The sequence below is a fragment of the Musa acuminata genome, chromosome BXJ2-5 (assembly GCF_036884655.1).
Source record: "Musa acuminata AAA Group cultivar baxijiao chromosome BXJ2-5, Cavendish_Baxijiao_AAA, whole genome shotgun sequence".
Lineage (NCBI taxonomy): Eukaryota > Viridiplantae > Streptophyta > Magnoliopsida > Zingiberales > Musaceae > Musa > Musa acuminata.
The window spans coordinates 40,593,990-40,612,880 of record NC_088342.1 but is presented as its reverse complement, the minus strand read 5'-3'; the positions used below and the strand labels follow the sequence as shown (position 1 = coordinate 40,612,880).

At 34.8% G+C, this 18,891-nt stretch overlaps 2 protein-coding genes across 2 annotated transcripts; one reads left to right on the top strand and one right to left on the bottom strand.

Annotated features, from left to right (window-relative positions):
* LOC135611575 (triacylglycerol lipase 2-like) lies at nucleotides 1-2,173 on the top strand. Its single transcript, XM_065107212.1, has 9 exons — nucleotides 1-174; nucleotides 260-370; nucleotides 486-626; nucleotides 712-822; nucleotides 945-1,098; nucleotides 1,230-1,260; nucleotides 1,407-1,486; nucleotides 1,656-1,751; nucleotides 1,851-2,173. Exons 1-9 carry the CDS (start codon nucleotides 1-3, stop codon nucleotides 2,171-2,173), a joined length of 1,221 nt encoding a protein of 406 aa, XP_064963284.1.
* Nucleotides 2,174-8,382: 6,209 nt separating this feature from the next.
* On the bottom strand, nucleotides 8,383-14,979 carry LOC135611574 (protein COFACTOR ASSEMBLY OF COMPLEX C SUBUNIT B CCB2, chloroplastic-like). Its single transcript, XM_065107211.1, has 5 exons — nucleotides 14,658-14,979; nucleotides 14,456-14,568; nucleotides 14,309-14,365; nucleotides 14,032-14,115; nucleotides 8,383-8,433 (listed from the first exon to the last, which is right to left on the bottom strand). Exons 1-5 carry the CDS (start codon nucleotides 14,914-14,916, stop codon nucleotides 8,383-8,385), a joined length of 564 nt encoding a protein of 187 aa, XP_064963283.1. The 5' UTR covers nucleotides 14,917-14,979.
* Nucleotides 14,980-18,891: the final 3,912 nt, after the last annotated feature.

Here is an 18,891-nt window from a genome sequence, read left to right as displayed (position 1 = left end):
ATGGCATTCCACAGTTGGCTTCTCGTCATCACCTTCGTCCTCTCCATGGGCTTCCATTGCGAGCTGGCCGGAGCTCGCGGACACCGGCAGCTGCTGCAAAGCCTCGAAGCTACAAATGATGGGGTGTGCACCGCCGTCGTGAGCCCTCAGGGTTACGAGTGCCAAGAATATGAGGTAGCCGAGTGCAGATAAATGTGGATGGATTGATGATTGATGCGGGCATGGCATGAGTGGTTGAAGCTTGCTGCGTCCCTTGCAGGTGAAGACGCAAGATGGGTACATACTGACCATGCACAGGATCCCACAAGGAAGAGGAGGCGGCAGCCCGGGGAAGAGGCAGCCCGTGCTGCTGCAACATGGACTCCTCATGGTACGTTTCCTTGAGCAATCTGCGTGTGTTGCCATGCATGCATGCACAGTACGCTGTCTTCTTCGTCATTCCTCTTATGATGATATGATGATTGACGATTGATGGGTGATGGCAGGACGGGTCGACGTGGCTACTGAATCCACCTCAACAATCACTGGCTTTCGTACTTGCAGACAACGGATTCGATGTATGGATTACAAACGGCAGGGGCACCAGGTGGAGCCGTCGCCATGAGTCTCTCGATGCATCAAACCCGGTTAGTCATCTTCTCTACATTGCTGCTTATGAAGTCCTGAGCAGGTCGTTGGTATAATTAGCATCAACCTTTTGTTGTCTCGCAGGCTTATTGGGCGTGGTCATGGGATGAGTTGGCCAGCTATGATTTGCCTGCTACTGTGGGCTTTGTATTCCAGAAAACTGGGCAGAAGCTGCACTACGTTGGTCACTCCATGGTAGGAGACTTTTCTTTGAATTACTTTAATGCCAAACATATCATCCTTGTATGTTCATGTTCTACTACTACCACTGCTACTACAACAACATTTTTATAACTGTGTGGCGTTGGATGCTACAGGGAACTCTGACAGCTCTAGCAGCATTCTCTGAAGGGAAGCTGGTGGATATGATCAAGTCAGCTGCCCTTTTGAGTCCGGTGGCCTATCTGACTTACATGGCAACTCCAATCGGAGCAGCTGCAGCCAGCGCATTCTCAGGAGAAGTAAGAACGAGTTCACAACACTCTACCATTTCACAGCACTGATTTTTCTCATCAAGGGAGCTAGATCATTATCTTCTTCTAATTTACCTACGTCCTGTGCTGTGTCATAGCTTTCTTGCTTTTTCTTGCAGATGTTGGGAGTGCTTGGAGTGGCAGAATTCCATCCTAAAGGGTACGTAAACTGACATATCCCTCTTGTTGTCAGAAGAAATGTGCTGACAAAATCATCAGAGGCCTTATCAACATGACCGACCATATATTGAGTGATGTTATCGTAAAAGCTCTTCTAATTCAAGTGCGTTCCTAATGGATAAACAGGCCAGTTGGAACCCAGTTTTTGGAGTCCGTCTGCGCTATGCCGGAGGTGAACTGCTACGACTTTATGGCATCACTCACAGGTACGTACAAATTATTCCGGTGATAATATTCCGCAACATAAGTTTGATTTGACTTTAATCATATATATATATATATATATTTATTTATATTTATTGTAGTCTTCAATTAATTTACATGTGTATTGACTTTTCCTTCCTTATTCTGCACACACACTCGCTTTGGATGTAGGGCCAAACTGCTGCCTAAATTACTCCAGTGTTGACATCTTCTTGAAGTATGAACTCCAGCCTACATCTGTGAGGACACTCGTCCATTTTTCACAGAGTCAGTCAGTCTGATACAAATTTAAAATATCATGTAATTGAGCTACTTAGATTTCTTTCTCACAAGGGAGTATGTATACCTTTCTTTGAGTACTAACAGCATTCAGACGTGGAGTGATAGCAAAATACGACTACGAGAGCAGTATGGCCAACATGGCTGCGTATGGGGAGAGCAGCCCACCCGAATACCACATGTCCAACATTCCACACGACCTGCCGCTGCTGCTCAGCTATGGCGGCGGGGACATGCTGTCGGACGTGAAGGACGTGCAGCTGCTGTTGAACGATCTCAGCAACCATGACGCCGACAAGCTCGTGGCTCAGCTGGTGAAGGAGTACGCACATATGGACTTCGTGATGGCGGTGAATGCCAAGCAGCTCGTCTACGACGGCCTCATCGCATTCTTCAACAAACACAGTTGATGGGCATCTTCCTGTTGCAGCGCTTAATTATAACTATATGCGAATGGTGAAGGACAAATGAGCGATTGCTGCTGACTTGACATTTTTGGTGTACTGTACTCTATTGAGAATTCACAGTAATTATCTAGGTAATTCTCAAGTTTTAAGTAGTTATAAGTACATGTTTTAAATAGTGACCTATGATCTAGTAGTTATAGGGTAGTTCCTATATCTAACTCATGGGTAACATGATGAAGTGAGCTAGTTACACTAGGTCCTATAAATATGATTATAGTTCATGAGCAAGAGCGGTATGTGTACTTGGGAATATTTTGTAAGTGTTCTATGTCTTACCTCTTGTTTAAATACTATATCAAAATTTTTAATCGAAATGATTCTTTTTAATTGTATTATAGTATTCTGTTTTTATCATTTCTTTCCTCCTCTATCTACAATATTTTATGGTATCAAAGCTAAGTTTTAGTTTAAACGGGACAATATAGCTTTGAATGAGATAATCTTCTCAAGAATTATAGCTGCGTCAACCTCAAAGCAAGCTTGGTTGATTCAAAATGAATTTCAAGATTCATCAAGGGTGATTACGGTAAAACTTCAAATCTTTTGTCGTGAGTTTAAAATTTTATTCATAAAAAGCAATAAATTAGTACAAAATTTTCTTTCTCAAGTGATGAAATTGTTAGTCAAATGTAATCTTATGGTGAATATCTTCGTGATCATATAATTATTGTAAAAATTTTGAGAAGTTTAACTTCGAAATTTGATCATATTGTTGCTGTACTTAAGGAGTCAAAAGATTTATCTATATTTTTATTTGATGAACTAATGGGTTCCTCGTAAGCACATGAAGCAAGGTTAGAATATGTTACTTGAAAAAAGTGAAGAAAAAGAAGACAAAAAATCAACAAGAAGAGGATGTGGCAGAGGAGGATTTCATGGTAGAGAAAATGGAAGAGGAAGATAACACTTAGATGGGCATGATGAATAAAAGCAATCAAATTATAATAAAAAATTACAAGAGTATAATAATATTTGATTTTTGGATAATGTATATTTTAATCATATGTTAGGTATAAGATCAATGTTTAGAGATTTTAATGAAACTCTTGAAAGTTAGACCTGAAGATAACAAGCAAATTCAAGTGGAAGGGAAAGGAATAATTAAGATGAAGATAAGTCAAGGGAAGGTAAAATACCTTGATAATATTTTTTTTGTTCCTAGTTTATCACATAACTTGTTGAGCATTGGACAATTGATAAATGATGGACATTAAGTTATATTTGATGATGGTTCATGCACTATTAAAGATAAAAAATATATAGCTTAATTAATTAGGTAAATGTTTGTATGATGTAAAACAAGATGTTTCCACTTGATGTTTCAAATATTGAAAAGCATGCTCATATTGAAACTCAAAAGAATGAGTCTGATTTGTGACATTTAAAATATAAACACCTTAATGAAGATTGTTAAACAAAAAAAAAAGATTTTCGGACTACCTAAAATTAATACGCTTGATGTATGTGAAGGATACATTTATGATAAATAAAGTAAAAAATTATTTCTTGTTGAAAAAGCATGGAGAGCATCTAATTATCTTGAATTAATTTATGCTGACTTATATAGACCTATGAATACAAAATAATTTAATGAAAGTTAATATTTTCTATTATTTACTAATGATTATAGTCGCATGAGTTGGGTATATTTTCTGAAATTGAAATCTAAAACATTTGATAATTTTAAAAAATTTAATGTACTTGTAGATAAGCAAAGTGGTAGATGTATAAAGACACTTCAAACAGATAGATATGGTAAATATTTATCTAATAAGTTTAATTCTTTTTGTGAAGATAATGGTATTCGTAGAGAATTAACAACACTATATACACTAAAGTAAAATGGTGCAGCTGAATGTAAGAATTGAACTATCGTTAAAATGACAAAAAGTTTGCATAAAGGAAAACATATTCCAAATTAGTTTTGGGTAGAAGTAGTTGTAACAACAGTTTATTTGTTGAATATTTCATCGACAAAGGTTGTTATGAATCAAACTCATTTTGAGGCTTGGTATAGTATGAAACCAAGTGTAAGGTATCTAAGAATTTTTTGTTGTATTGCTTATGCTTTGGTAAATTCATAAAACCATCACAAGCTTGGTGAAAAATCTAAAAAATACATCTTAATTGGTTATTCCTTACAATCCAAAGTATATCGATTGTATAATCCGATTAGTGGAAAATTTATTATTAACAGAAATGTTGTGTTTGATGAAAAGACAAGTTGTAATTGGGAGATCAATGAAAGTGGAACACAAATTCAGATTCCAACATAACTAGACACTCCACAGAATTAAGTGATAGATCCTACTCCAACAAGTTCATCGTCAACCTCACCTAGTAGTAGTTGAAATTCTGATTCCTCAGATGAAACCTCTCTAGGAAAAATCAAACTACTAACAGAAATTTATGACTCAATATTTGCTTCATTTATTTCAAATCATAACTTTTGAGGAAGCAGTTAAAAAAAAGGAATTGTGAAAAACAATAAAGGAGGAAATCAAATTATTTGAGAAGAATGAAATATGAGAGATAATAGATCTACCGAAAGAAAAGAAAGCTATTGGATTAAAATAAGTATTCAAAATAAAGTTTAATGTAGATTGAAGTATCCAGGCTTGACTTGTAGCAAAAGGATATTTACAATAACAAGGTATTGATTTTGATGATACTTTTTCTCTTAAAACAGTGAGAATCTTCTTGGCTTTAGTTGCTCACTTGACTTGGCTTGTTTATCAATTTAATGTGAAATCTACGTTTTTAAATGGAGATTTACATGAAGAGGTTTTTGTTACTCAACCTAAATATTTTTCGGTTGAAGAATATGAAGAAAAGGTATATAAGCTAAAGAAAGTTCAGCTTAAACAAGCTCCAAGGGTATAGTATAGTAAAATTAATTATTATTTTCATCAAAATAGATTTAAGAGGAGCAATAATAAACCTACTATTTATCTGAAGAAGGAAGGTGAACATAATATTATAATGGTTTACCTTTATGTTGATGATATTATATATATGGGTTCATCTAATTCTTTTGTAGTAGAATTTAAAAAATGTATGATAAATAAGTTTGAAATGTCAGATCTAAGTGCATTATTTTCTTAAGTTAGAAGTGAAGCAAGGATCAGATTAAATTTTTATTTCACAAAGAAGATATACAATATACTTACTTAGAAAATATAATATAATTAATTGTAAAGCTGTAGTAACACCCATGAATGTAAATGAGAAATTGAAACTTGAAGATAGTATATGTTTGACAAATGCAAGATACTACAAAAGTTTAGTTGGAGGTTTTATTTATCTAACTCATACTCAATCAGATATTACCTTCTTCGTTGGTGTAGTATCCAGGTTTATGTATAGCCCAAGCAAACATCATCTCGGAACTGTTAAAAGAATTCTGCGTTATGTTGCTGGAACTACAGATTATGACATTTGGTATTCTCATAATTTCAAATGTAAATTATTTGGTTTCACTAATAGTGATTGGGTAGAAGCTTTAGATGATAAAAAGAGTACTTCAAGCAATATTTTTAACCTCGGATCATGAGCTATATCTTGAAGTTCAACAAAGTAAATAATAATTGTGTTATCGACATCGAAAGTTGAATATGTAGTTACAACATCAGCAGCTTGCTAAATAATATGACCTAGAAGACTTTTTGAAGATATTTATTAAGAGCAAAAAGAAGTAACGAAAATATTTTGTGACAACAAAGCCACAATTGCAATAATGAAAAATCCAACATTTTATGGAAGAACGAAACATATAGAGATACACTATCATTTCATCTGGGATTTTGTAGCAAGTGGAGCTATAGTAATAAAGTATTGTGGAACAGGTGAATAAATTGTGGATATCCTCACTAAATCGCTTCCGGTTCAGAAGCATATTTATTTTATGTCTCAAATCGGTGTATATAACTATGAATCATAGAGGAGTATTGATAATTGATTCATAGTAGTTATCTAGGTAGTTGTCATGTTCTAGATAGTTATAGGCACATCCTAATGACCTATGATCTAGTAGTTATACGGTAGTTCCTATAACAAACTCAATCATGGGTGATATGATGGAGTGAGGTAGTTACTACTAGGTCCTATAAATAGGATCATAGTTCATGAAGCAAGAGAGGTATGTGTACTTGGAATATCTTATAAGTATTTTATGTCTAACCTCTTATTTAAACACTATATGATCAAAAGAATTTTTTTTAATTACATCATAGTATTCTGTTCTTATTATTTTCTTGCTCCTTCAACCCAACATACTCTATAAGAGATTCATATAGAAAGGGAGGTGAAAGAGAAATAAATCATACGTCAAACCAATCGAATCAGCATCCAAATTATGTCCCTTTTGGACCGTGTCAGCTTCAAGTGGTATCACACCCAATGTCATAACAGAAGCAGCATGAGGACAACGGTGCTGGGTGAACATTAGGCATGAGTATAACCACAGCGTAAATAAATGATATTTCCAGGTCCGAGGAGATCTACCTTGTCTGCCTATTGCAGAACCCTCAGCGTCTCACGTATTATTATGTTCCTTCAGCATGTCATCAAAGAGGTTTTCCCTATTTAACCGGTCAACATCCCATGCTTGGTTTTAACTTTCAAAAGGATGATTAACAACGACACATCTGATGCGTATTAGAACTTGGAACAAAGTTGATCAAGCAAAAAACTGAGTGATCACGTTAATACCTGTAAAGTTGCCTGATAAATACATTATGCAACTCATGTTTAGCGTGATTAACCTTTAACAATAATTGATAGGATATCATATATGATAATAATAGATCTTAAATTGTCGAAATACAACTTAAGCAAGAAAATAATCTCATGAAGATGTCGTTTATTTTCATCGACGTGAACTATCGATCGTTAATGTTGCATTTCACGCATCAAGATCTCTTCACAAATCATCCTTGGCAATGGGAAGAGTAAGAACAAACTAACAACTACTAAAGTAAGAAACAATCATTAACATACTGTAATGTCTCACTTATTTGGGGTGCTACGAGGATCTTTTCCCATTTGAGTTTTGCTTGGGAATTCATCAATTGCCAAAATGAGATGAGTTGACTCTCTCTATTTTGTTTCTCGTAAAGTATTCTTAGGGCTCTCACGATCTTCTTACACCACTAAACCATACAATTTGTCTAACAAAGACATTTACAACATCCATTTGAGTTGGTGGTGGATGCGTCCAGAGACATAGTGGGGATTGTTTAGATGTAAGATGATCGATCCATATCACTCTAAAATGTTTCAAGAATCTCAAAAGAATTATCTTATTTATGACAAAGAATTACTCATGCTACATTATACAATCAAATATTGGTGCATGTATCTCTCAAGGAGAGAGGCGACCATCGACACCACTTCAATACCTTTATATACAATCCAAATTATAGCAAACACGATATATGAAGTGGATGTCGTATCTATAACAATTCAACCTGGTGATCAAGTATAAAAAGAATGTGTTGCTTTCTCAAGCTTTGAGATGGAATATATTGTGGCTACAAGTACAACATGCCAAATAATTTGGCTTCAAAGAATTTTAGTAGATCTCTAAGAAAAATAAAATAAACCAACTAAAATCTATTACAACAATAAGTCTATTATTGCAATGACAAAACATCCTATTTTCCATAAGCGCATTAAACACATCAAAGTTCAACATCATTTCATTTGTGAACTGGTTAATAAAGAAGAAATACAAATGAACTACTATAACATCGAAAATCAATACCTTTACAAAAGTTTTGACGAAAGAAAATTTTAATTTTTTCGAAAACAACTTCAAGTTACAACTATTTTGAATGAAGGGGATATGATAAGATTAATTTAAATAATTAAAATTAAATAATAAATAAAATATTAAAATAAATAGATGAGAGTGAGAAGATTTCTTAGGATATGATATATTTTTTTATTGTTTAAAAAATGTATACTTTATTTTTTTTATTAATATAAATAGGCAATTTTGGATTAATTTAAAGGACTATAGATCATCGGAATACTCCTAATTTCTTCTAATATATTTTTTTTATCATTTTCTCCTTAATTTCTAAGGGCAGCGAGAACTCATACTGATAAAAAAATCGGCATTCTTAGGTATGCTAAGATGGAGACCTGCATCACACTCCTGCCTGAGGTTGGCTAGTATCAGAGACACTTTCATCGAACCTCTGCAATGATCATAGACAGGTGAATCACGCGATGCAACACTCCACGAACTTCTATATATATCTCAGTCGAGAGCCCAAACTGGTGTGACAGTTCATGAACAAACTGCAATGGCAGCGAGCAAGCCAGTCTTGGGGTTAGCCGCCACTGTGCTCTTGCTTGTGGTCCTCATGCTTGCACGGCCTCAACACGGTCTCAGCCTGCGCAGAACTGCTCCGCGGCACTTGTCGGACTCGCAACGTGCGCTTCCTACGCCGTTCCTGGTTCCCATGGCGCGCCGAGTGACGAATGCTGCACTGCTATGAAGGGCGTCGATCGAGTCTGCCTCTGCGACACGCTCAACATCATCTCTCGAATGCCTGCCGCGTGCAAGCTTTCCCCGGTCACGTCTTCATGTTTGCATAGTTATCATCCAGCCCTATGTTTTGACTAGTTGTGTTTTGCACAGTTGTCATCCATTCTGACTTTACAAAGTTTTGTGATGAATGGCTTGTAAAGAAGAAACAACAACAAGAAATTTTTTGAAGAATGACTTCTTTCAGACTTACATATTAGATTCAACAAAAAAAAATAGCAGTCACACATCATGATTTTGCAAATGCACTAGTTCCTTTAAATGTCTATAAACTTCTATGACATGTTATGCAGAAACATCAAAAGTAATCCCATTTTCTAGAGCTAATTGGTCCATAAAATCCTCTACGTCGTTTCTCCAGCGATTGTCAAACTTCAGGCAATCTATTGACGTTTCAATTAGAAGTCAAGCTGGCTTAGAGCATAAATGTCAGGAATCTTGGCCTCTATCAACATAGTAAGTAACAAAAGCAGAATGGGCTCGAAAGGTTTCCCTACCTCAAGAAACCATTGGCCCCTATCCAGATAGAAAGTAACAAAAGCAGAATGGCATCAGAAGGTTTCCCAACCTCAAGAAACCTTCCAAGATGTTGGGAAAAAAACATGTTAAAACGAAATATTATTTTCTCTCTTTGTGTATCAAAATGAGTTACTCATCAAAATACCAACTTGGTATCCAAATGTAAATGTCAACCAGCACAGCAAAAATAATAGAGCAAATAATAAATTACACAGTGAGACCAAATCTTTTAACGTGGAAACCCAATATGGGAAAAACTACGGGACCGTAGTCCACCTCAAACTTCCAATATCAATAATAATGATAACATGTTTACAATAGGTCTTCTCTAGAATAATCAGAGGATCACAATAATATCAAGATCATAGATCTTGGCTCTAGCATATCATCATATAGGATGGATCTCCTCAAAAGAGAATTCTAGGTCTCATAGAGTGGATATAGCACAAAAGTACCTTAGAGAGGGTAAACTGTAGATCAACACCGTTTAGATTGTAGAGTTTGCTGCAAGGATTCTCCACATAAAATTTGAGCCGAAATTAACAACGTTTGGCCACCGATCGTCAAGCAGAAAACTCAAAAACCTAATCTTTCTCTCTCTTCTTTTCTCTGCACGCCGCCGCACGCTGCACGCTGCGCACTCTAATCTTTTTTTTCTCACATTTTGCCCTTTCTCTCTGTCTTTTAATTTCTTTGATTTGAGCTCAAACGGTCCAATTTGTCCAAGCTCACATATGGGCTGGACCCAACAATTCTCCCCCTTCAGCTCATATGGTGGGCTGTACCAAGCCCGCTCTTCGTCTACATGTTTCAAGCTTTTCCTTAGGAAAATACTTTGTCAACATATCTGATTCATTCTCATTAGTATGCACTTTTTCCAACTGTAATTCTTTCAACTCAAGCACATCACGAATCTAGTGATATCTCACATCAATATGCTTAGATCTAGAATGGTATGTTGAATTCTTGGAGAGGTGAATGACACTCTGACTATCACAGTAAACAGTATATCCTTCATGTTTCAAGCCCAATTCCTCTAGAAACTTTTTCATCAATAAAGCTTCCTTGCAGGCTTTAGTAATTGCTATGTATTCTGCTTCTGTGGTTGATAGAGCAACACACTTCTGTAACTTAGACTGCCAAGAGACTACTCCCCCTGTAAATGTCATCAAGAATCTCGAACTGGACTTCCTGGAATCAGTATCACCTGCCATGTCTGCATCTGTGTACCCTTCTAACACAAGTTCATCATTACCAAAACATAAACATAACCTGGAAGTACCTCTTAGATATCTTAATATTCATTTCACTACTGCCCAATGTTCCTTTCCAGGATTAGAGAGAAATCGACTGACAACTCCAACTGCATGAGCTATATCTGGCCTAGTACAAACCATAGTATACATAAAATTGCCTACTGCAGATGAATAAGCCACTCTGGACATTTCTTCTTTTTCATTCTCACTTGTAGGATATTGATTCGAACTAAGCTAGAAATGACCTGCAAGTGGAGAACAAACTGCTTTGACTTTACTCATGTTGAATCTTTCAAGAACCTTTTCAATGTAAGTCTCTTGAGATAGCCAAATCTTCATTTTCTTCCTATCACGAAGAATCTTCATGCCAAGTATTTGTTTCACCGATCCCAAGTCTTTCATGGCAAAAGACTTACTTAGCTCTCTTTTAAGTTTTCTAAATTTTCCAACATCATGGCCAACAATCAACATATCATCAACATATAACAGTAAAATAATAAAATCATTATCTGAAAATTTTTTCATAAACACACAATGATCAGATGTGGTTCTATCATACCCTTGGCTCATCATAAAGGAATCAAACTTCTTGTACCACTATCTAGGTGCCTGTTGGAGTCCATATAAGCTTTTTCTAAGCTTACACACCATATTTTCTTTTCCCTGGACTTTGAAACCTTCTGGTTGCTCCATGTAAATTTCTTCTTCTAAGTCACCATAAAGAAATGCTATTTTTACATCAAGTTGCTCAACTTCTAAATTCAAGCGGGCAGCCAAACCAAGAACAACTCGGATAGAGGGCATTTTCACAATTGAAGAAAATATTTCTTCAAAGTCAATACCTTTCTTCTGATTGAATCCTTTCACAACTAGTCGTGTCTTGTATCTTTGTTGTGAGCTATTATTTTCAGTCTTCAATTTATAAACCCACTTATTCTTGAGAGCCTTTTTCTCTTTAGGCAATTTTACCAAGTCATAGGTGTGGTTCTCAAGCAAGGATCTCATCTCTTCTTGCATGACTTTAACCCACTCATTCTTATTCTCATGTATAATAGCTTCTTGGTAAGTTTCTGGCTCTCCCCCGTCAATAAGCATAACATACTCATGTGGAGAATATCTAGTAGATGGTTGTCGCTCTCTAGTGGATCTTCTCAATGGAATCTCAACTGGTGGTGGAGGTGCTTGTTCAGTTGGTTCAGCATCATCAACTGTATGTGTATCATCACTACTATTCTCACCACAATCTTCTTGTTCATCTCCCCCATGATCATCATGAACTATAGATGAAGGAACTGGACCCAAACTCCAAGGAATATAAACATAGGTTTCTGGCTTCTCAATATTATCACCATCATCAAACAATTGGTCTTCAAGAAATATATCTCTACTTCTAATAATCTTCTTGTTCATTGGATCTCATAATCTGTACCAAAACTCTTTATGACTATATCCCAAGAAGATACATACTTTTGCTTTACTATCAAGCTTGGACCTCTCATCTTTAGGAATATGAACAAATGCTTTACACCCAAAGACTCTTAAGTGATTATAAGATATATATTTTCCTCTCCATACTCTCTCTGGAACATCACCTTTCAGAGGAACCGCTGGAGAAAGATTTATCAGATCAACTGCAGTTCTCATAGCCTCCCCCTAAAATGACTTTGGTAACTTGGCATTGGAAAGCATACACCTAATCCTTTCTTCAATGGTTCTGTTCATCCTTTCTGCCACACCGTTCTGTTGAGGAGTTTTAGGAACTGTTTTCTCAAGCCTGATTCTATGGAACTTACAATAATTCTCAAAAGGACCTTGTACTCGCCACCATTATCTGATCGAATACATTTTAGCTTTCTGCCAGTTTCTCTTTCAACACTGACATGAAACTCCTTAAAAACATCGAGTACTTGGTCTTTAGATAACAAAATAAAGAGCACCTCCAAGAGTTCTAGTTTGTATAGTACAGACATCAGTATGAACTAAATCAATAACATTTGATCTTCTAGATGATGGATATGTTTGAAATGCAACTCTATGTGTTTTTCCAACTAAACAATGATCATAAGATTTAAGAGATGTACCTTGCAACTCTGGTAAGAACTGCTTTATAGCAAGAGTTTGAAGTCCCTTCTCACTGATATGACCAAGTCTCTTGTGCCAAAGATCTATATTTTCACATTTTTGAATTGCATTAATCTCTCCGTTGTGTAGCTTAGCTTTCATCACAAACAATAGTGACATTACCTTCAGCGGCAACTGTATTGGTATCTTTCTCATTTTTTTTCATTTCATTCTATTCTCGCTTCCAAAACCTACACTATTTCTTCATGTGACCTAGCCTGTTACAGTGAAAACATTTGATATATCTTCTAGACTTGAATCTTCCTCTATAACCATGTGGATTTCTACTATGACTTCTTCCACGTCTTTCTTATTTTTCAATAACAAATACCCCAAAAGAAGATTCACCCTATTCTTTCCTTCTGGCATCTTTATTTAGCAAACTGTCTTTAACCATATCTATAGTTAGAGTCCCCTTTAGCGTGGAGTTGCAAATAGTCACCACATATGTTTCCCAAACTTTTTAGTAAAGAGTTGAGAAGTAATAATACTTGCATCTCATCATCTATATTTATTTTCATAGCAACTAACTTGTTTGCATGACTCTGAAATAAGCTTATGTGCTCAACAATATTACCACCATCTTTATACTTCAAATTTACAAGCCTTCTGAGGAGAGAAATTATATTTCCTACTGTCTTTTTCGTAAAGAGATTTTCTAACCTTTGCCAAACAATATCAGCTCTGGTTTCATCTGAAATATGCTCAAGCAAGTTTATATACATCCATCTTCTAATATAGGCAATAGCTTTTCTATGTTGAACTTCTCATTTTTCATCGTCCATAGTAGAAGGTTTATCTTTAACCTTGATGGGCTTATACAAATCTTTGCAATATAGCAAATCTTCCATCAGACGCCTCCAAGTGAAATAATTTGATGAGTTCAATTTAATCATACCATCTGACTGCTCCATTTCAATCACACAAGAAAAATTAGCACCAAACAACATGTTGCTCTAATACCACTTGTTGGGAAAAAACCTATTAAAGCGAAAGATTCTTTTCCCTCTTTGTGTATCAAAATGGGTTCCTCATCAAAATACCAACTTGGTATCCAAATGTAAATATCAACTAGTATGGCATAAACAATAGAGCAAATAATCAATCACACAGTGAGACCAAATCTTTTAACGTGGTAAACCCAATATGGGAAAAATCACGGGACCGTAATCCACCTCAAACTTCCACTATCAATAGTAATGATAACATGTTTACAATAGGTCTTCTCTAGAATAATCAGAGGATCACAATAACATCAAGATCATAGATCTTAGCTCTAGCATATCATATAGGATGGATCTCCTCCAAAGAGAATTCTAGGTCTCATAGTGGATATAGCAGAAAAATACCTTAGAGAAGGTAAACTGTAGATCAACACCATTAAGATTGTAAAGTTTGCTGCAAGGATTCTCCACATAAAATTTGGGCCGAAACTGACAACGTTTGTTCATCGATCATCAAACAAAAAACTCAGAACCAAATCTTTCTCTCTCTTCTTTTCTTTGCGCGCTGCGCACTCTAATCTTTTTTTCTCACATTTTGCCCCCCCCCCCCCCCCCCCCCTTTTTTTTTTTTTTTCTCTCTCTCTCTCTCTTTAATTTCTTTGATTTGGGCTGGACCCAACACAAGATAAGGGAGGGCGGTCGAGAAGGCGGCCAAACACATCCCAAGAGCCTCGGTCCTCTTGATAGATAAATAAAAAGGTCAAATTCTCCGAAGCAAATTGCTGTAAGTTGAACCCAATTCAAGAAAACCAAAGGCAGATCGAATCACCAGCTGAGCGGGAGTAGCGGGGGAGGCGGAAAAGACGTGGTTGAGTATGATTAGGAATCCGAAGGCGATTCCAATGTACCTCGGAAGGTAGGACTCATCAAGACCCGGAATCCCTGCGATACGCATCCAAGAATGATCAACGAAAATGCAGGAGGCTGCAAACAGGGGCATAGAAAATGGATGGGGACAGAGGAGGGGTGACCAAAAGTGAAGCGGAGGACGGAAACGTCGAGCTCTTGCAGCTGCTGCTGCCGAGGGTTGGAATCTTGGGCTGCGACAGTGAAGAGGCGGCAGCGGTCTGGGGTTCTCGCGAGGCGGAGGAGTAGGGAGGGAGGAAGGCTTGTCGACGGACGAAGAGGCGGCAAGCGGCTAATGGCGAGGCCTTCGCGAGCATCCTGGCTCTTGAATTGGAGCAACCACTTGGAGCCGCCGGCGACCGACACCGCGCACCCGCTCGCCATCGATCTCTTCCTCTGCCGCCCCTGTCGACCGCACTCTGTTACAACGGTGCACTCTGGATAAGTAATTAAGCGTCTTGTCAAAACATTGAGGTCCGTTTTAAGCCCACAGAGAGATCCAATTGGTACAGTGCGAACTTTATTTCTTGGCGCAGTTTAGCACCATTTAGAAGTTAGACCTCCTCAAATTCACTTTGACGATTGAAACAAATCGCTTTAGTCCCAACAGTATTTCAATCATCGAGGTTTGATTGGATTATTAGTTGATAAGAAATCTGACATATGAATGTCACATCATCGTTAGCACTATACCATCTTGGATGCCACTAACTCGTCACGTTCGTCGAATGTCCTACACACATAATCATGTTAACAGTAACGTTTGACGGTTCGATCAAATATAAAGAACAATATATATTTTAAACTTTTGAATTGCTATGATAGAATGCTAAACAATTTAATTAGGCTATGATATGTATATATATATATATATATATATATGTATATATATATATGTATATATATATATATGTATATATATATATATATGTATGTATATATATATATATGTATATATATATATATATGTATGTATATATATATATATGTATGTATATATATATATATGTATGTATATGTATATATATATGTATGTATATGTATATATATATATATTTATGTATATGTATATATATATATATATATGTATGTATATGTATATATATATATATATATATATATATATATATATATATATATATATATATTGAGGAGTTTAAAATTATTTTGAGGAGTTCCCTTTATTAGATCACTTGTTAGTCAAAGTCAACTCTCGTGGGTGAGCTGGTTCGAGGAGTCAACTCGGTGACTCGCGGAGCACCTTGCTGTGTAAATCATCAACCATCTTCCCAATAGCAAAGTTGCCTCCTGACTGCAATCGGTTCTGCCATGGCGAGTGCAGGTGGGAAGCTCACCTTCTTAAACGCAACACTCTTAACGTTTTCCCTTGTCACGCCCCAGTCTCGTTTGAGCGCGGTGTCCCGTCGTCCAAGATCGGCGTGCTCGCCTCCAACAGCTCGGTCACTCGTTCATTGGTAATCAGCTCCACGTCCATTGCCTTTGGGTCCTCAGCATCTGCTATCTTCAACTTTCCATAATGGATGCAAACAGATGGGCATGCAGTATTTGATCGAAGTCGACCGCATCCGGTGGTTGCCGGATCCTGTTGGGGTCGCCGATCAAGCGGAAGAAATGGGAGAGAATAATAAGTTTAATTCAAGTAATTGAGATTAAGAATAAAATAAAAGATAAAATTTTACATTAAAATAAATATATGAGAGTGATAAGATTTATTGGAATATGGTATATTTTTTATTATGTAAAAAATTATACTTTATCTTTTAACTAATATAAATCGATGCTTTTAAATTAGAAGCATTGCAGATTGAAATTATTCATAGTTTTTTCTTTTTTTATTTTTTCTAAAATTATGTAGAAAGCCAACTACTGTGGTATAAGAGTCTGGTTCATAAAAAAGACCAATAGGAGTATGTCGATTAAAAAAGAAGAAAAAAATGACGACAAGCATTAAAGTTAGTATTTCTAATCAACTTTAAGGGTAAAAATTATCAATTTTAGACCATTAAAATAAAAACTCTATTTTATAAGGATTGTGAAAGTTGATAGAGAATGATTTTATAGAGTATGATTTATATGATACTAATATTACTTAAGATTAAAAAGATCAAATGAATGAGAATATTTAGAAAGATCCGAGAGCCCCTTATATGCTACTATAAGCAATATATGAGTCTCTATTTCCCCGAATCATGATACATCTAAAACCTAAAAATTATTAAAAAGTGTGTTTATAGGCACAAATAAAGTAAAAATTTTAAAGTTTCAAATTCTTCAATATTAATTGGACTCTTATGATGAAGGATTTTGAATTTGTTATTCGTTTTTTCTCAAAAGTCTCTCCTATTATAAGCGAAATGAAATGTTACAAAAATCTAAAAGATTAAATTATAGCAAATTTTTTTTTAAGGAGATTATTTTTAAAATTTGATATTATTTCTACTACTATAAAAGAAGTTAAAGATACAAGTATATTATCTATTAATGAATTAATAAACTTGCTTTTATTCTATGAACAAAAAGTGAATAGATCTTCTAATGAAACTTCAAAATATGCTCTTTAAATGAAGATATATTAGAAAGACCAAAAAAAAATTTCAAAAACTAAATCCCAGGGGAGAGATCAAAATAATAGAGATCATCGACAATCTAGTGCTTAAGGTAGGAGATACCAATCAAATGAAAGTTTGAGGAACTCTAATGAATGTAATAAAGAAATTTGTCAATGTTTTTATTAAAAAATAGATATATTGAAAAAGATTATTGGTATAAAAATAAAAATCTAAATATTTTTCTCTGCTCTCATTGTAGAAAATATGACTATCTCGAAAAAGTTTGTTGGAACAAAAATCAAGTAAATTATCATAAAAAAATAATAGTGAAAAAAAGGATGAAGAAATTATTTTTATAGCTTCTAATAAAAATATTTAAGACCAGTTTGATTTTTTAATAGTGGATGCAATAATCATATTATAGGAGATAAAAATTTATTTTAAAGATTTGATGATTCAATTATATCTACAATACAAATGGGATATGATAATAAGGTTCTAAGTGAAAGGAAAAAGAATAATTACTGTGAACAATAAATCTAATAAAAAATATATTGATAATATGATTTTTTTTAGTTTAAAATAAAAACTCATTAGAATATGACAACTAATGAGAAAAGGATATTTGAGAGTGAAAAATATTTAATTTATGATATAAAAACAAAGTGTTTCACTTATTATTTTTGGATTTATTTGTATATGCAATCATTCTACATGAATCAACATTATGACATAAAAGCTATAATCATTTGAAATTTTTGTGAGCCTATGCAAATTATCTCGCATGATTGCTATGAGATGAAATGTCATAGCAAAGATCGTGGTAATCGGAAAAGTATAGATAAAAAGGAAAACACTGATCATGATAAATGAAGTAAAAAATCATTAAGCATCAATGAGTTCCTAAAACTAACAAAAAAGTTTTTAGATACATTATGACATCTGTTATGAGCAGGTAAAATATTTTAAATTATATTCTTATACTGATATTGATTGGGCTAGTTGTGCATATGATAAAAAAAAAATACTTAAAGATTTATGCTCAACCTTAGCTTAGGTGTGATTTCATGGACAATAAAAAAAAAGAATATATTGCTCTCTCAAGCTCTATGATGAAATATATTACGTCTACAAGCATAACATGTCAAATAATGTGACTTTAAAAAATTCTATTAGATCTCCAAGAAAAATAAGATGGATCAATTAAAATTTATTATGATAATAAGTTTACTATTGTAATGACTGTTTTTCATAAGTTTATCAAACATATTGAAGTTTGATATCATTTCATTCATGAATTGGTTAATAAAAGAGAAATTTAAATGGACTGCTATAGTATGAAAGATCAACTTGTCGATATCTTTATAAAAGCTTTGGGAAAGGAATAATTTTATTTCTTTTATTACAACTTCAAGTTATAACTATTTTAAAGGGGGTATGAAAAGATTAATTCAGATAGTTATAATTAGATAAAATAAAAGATTAAAATTTAGATTAAAATAAATAGATATCGGTGAAAACATTTATTAGGATACGATAATTTTTTTATTATTTAAAAAAAATAAATAGATGCTTTTTAATCAATCTAAAAACTAGCATTTTGAGAGCTGTTAACACGTACCGAGAATCACGTATCACCACCCTTCAACTGCCTTAAACAGATCATCCTCTCCATTTCCTTCCTTCTCCTCCACCCTTTTAGAAGGCCATAAACGAGGTCTCATCCTCCTCCCTATAAGAAGGCCAATCCTTGTGAAGGAGGCGATATCATCCTTCGCTTACCTCCAAC

What these genes read in the sequence shown, in the direction of transcription:
- LOC135611574 (XM_065107211.1), bottom strand. Translation starts at nt 14,916, where the DNA reads ATGGCGAGCGGGTGCGCGGTGTCGGTCGCCGGCGGCTCCAAGTGGTTG. An exon ending in CCGCTACTCCCGCTCAGCTG is followed by an intron (nt 14,366 to 14,455) that starts GTGATTCGATCT and finishes TTATCTATCAAG; the next exon opens with AGGACCGAGGCTCTTGGGAT. An exon ending in CGACCGCCCTCCCTTATCTT is followed by an intron (nt 14,116 to 14,308) that starts GTGTTGGGTCCA and finishes AAACGTTGTCAG; the next exon opens with TTTCGGCCCAAATTTTATGT.
- LOC135611575 (XM_065107212.1), top strand. Translation starts at nt 1, where the DNA reads ATGGCATTCCACAGTTGGCTTCTCGTCATCACCTTCGTCCTCTCCATG. An exon ending in CTCAGGAGAAGTAAGAACGA is followed by an intron (nt 1,099 to 1,229) that starts GTTCACAACACT and finishes AGATGTTGGGAG; the next exon opens with TGCTTGGAGTGGCAGAATTC. An exon ending in ACTCGTCCATTTTTCACAGA is followed by an intron (nt 1,752 to 1,850) that starts GTCAGTCAGTCT and finishes GAGTACTAACAG; the next exon opens with CATTCAGACGTGGAGTGATA.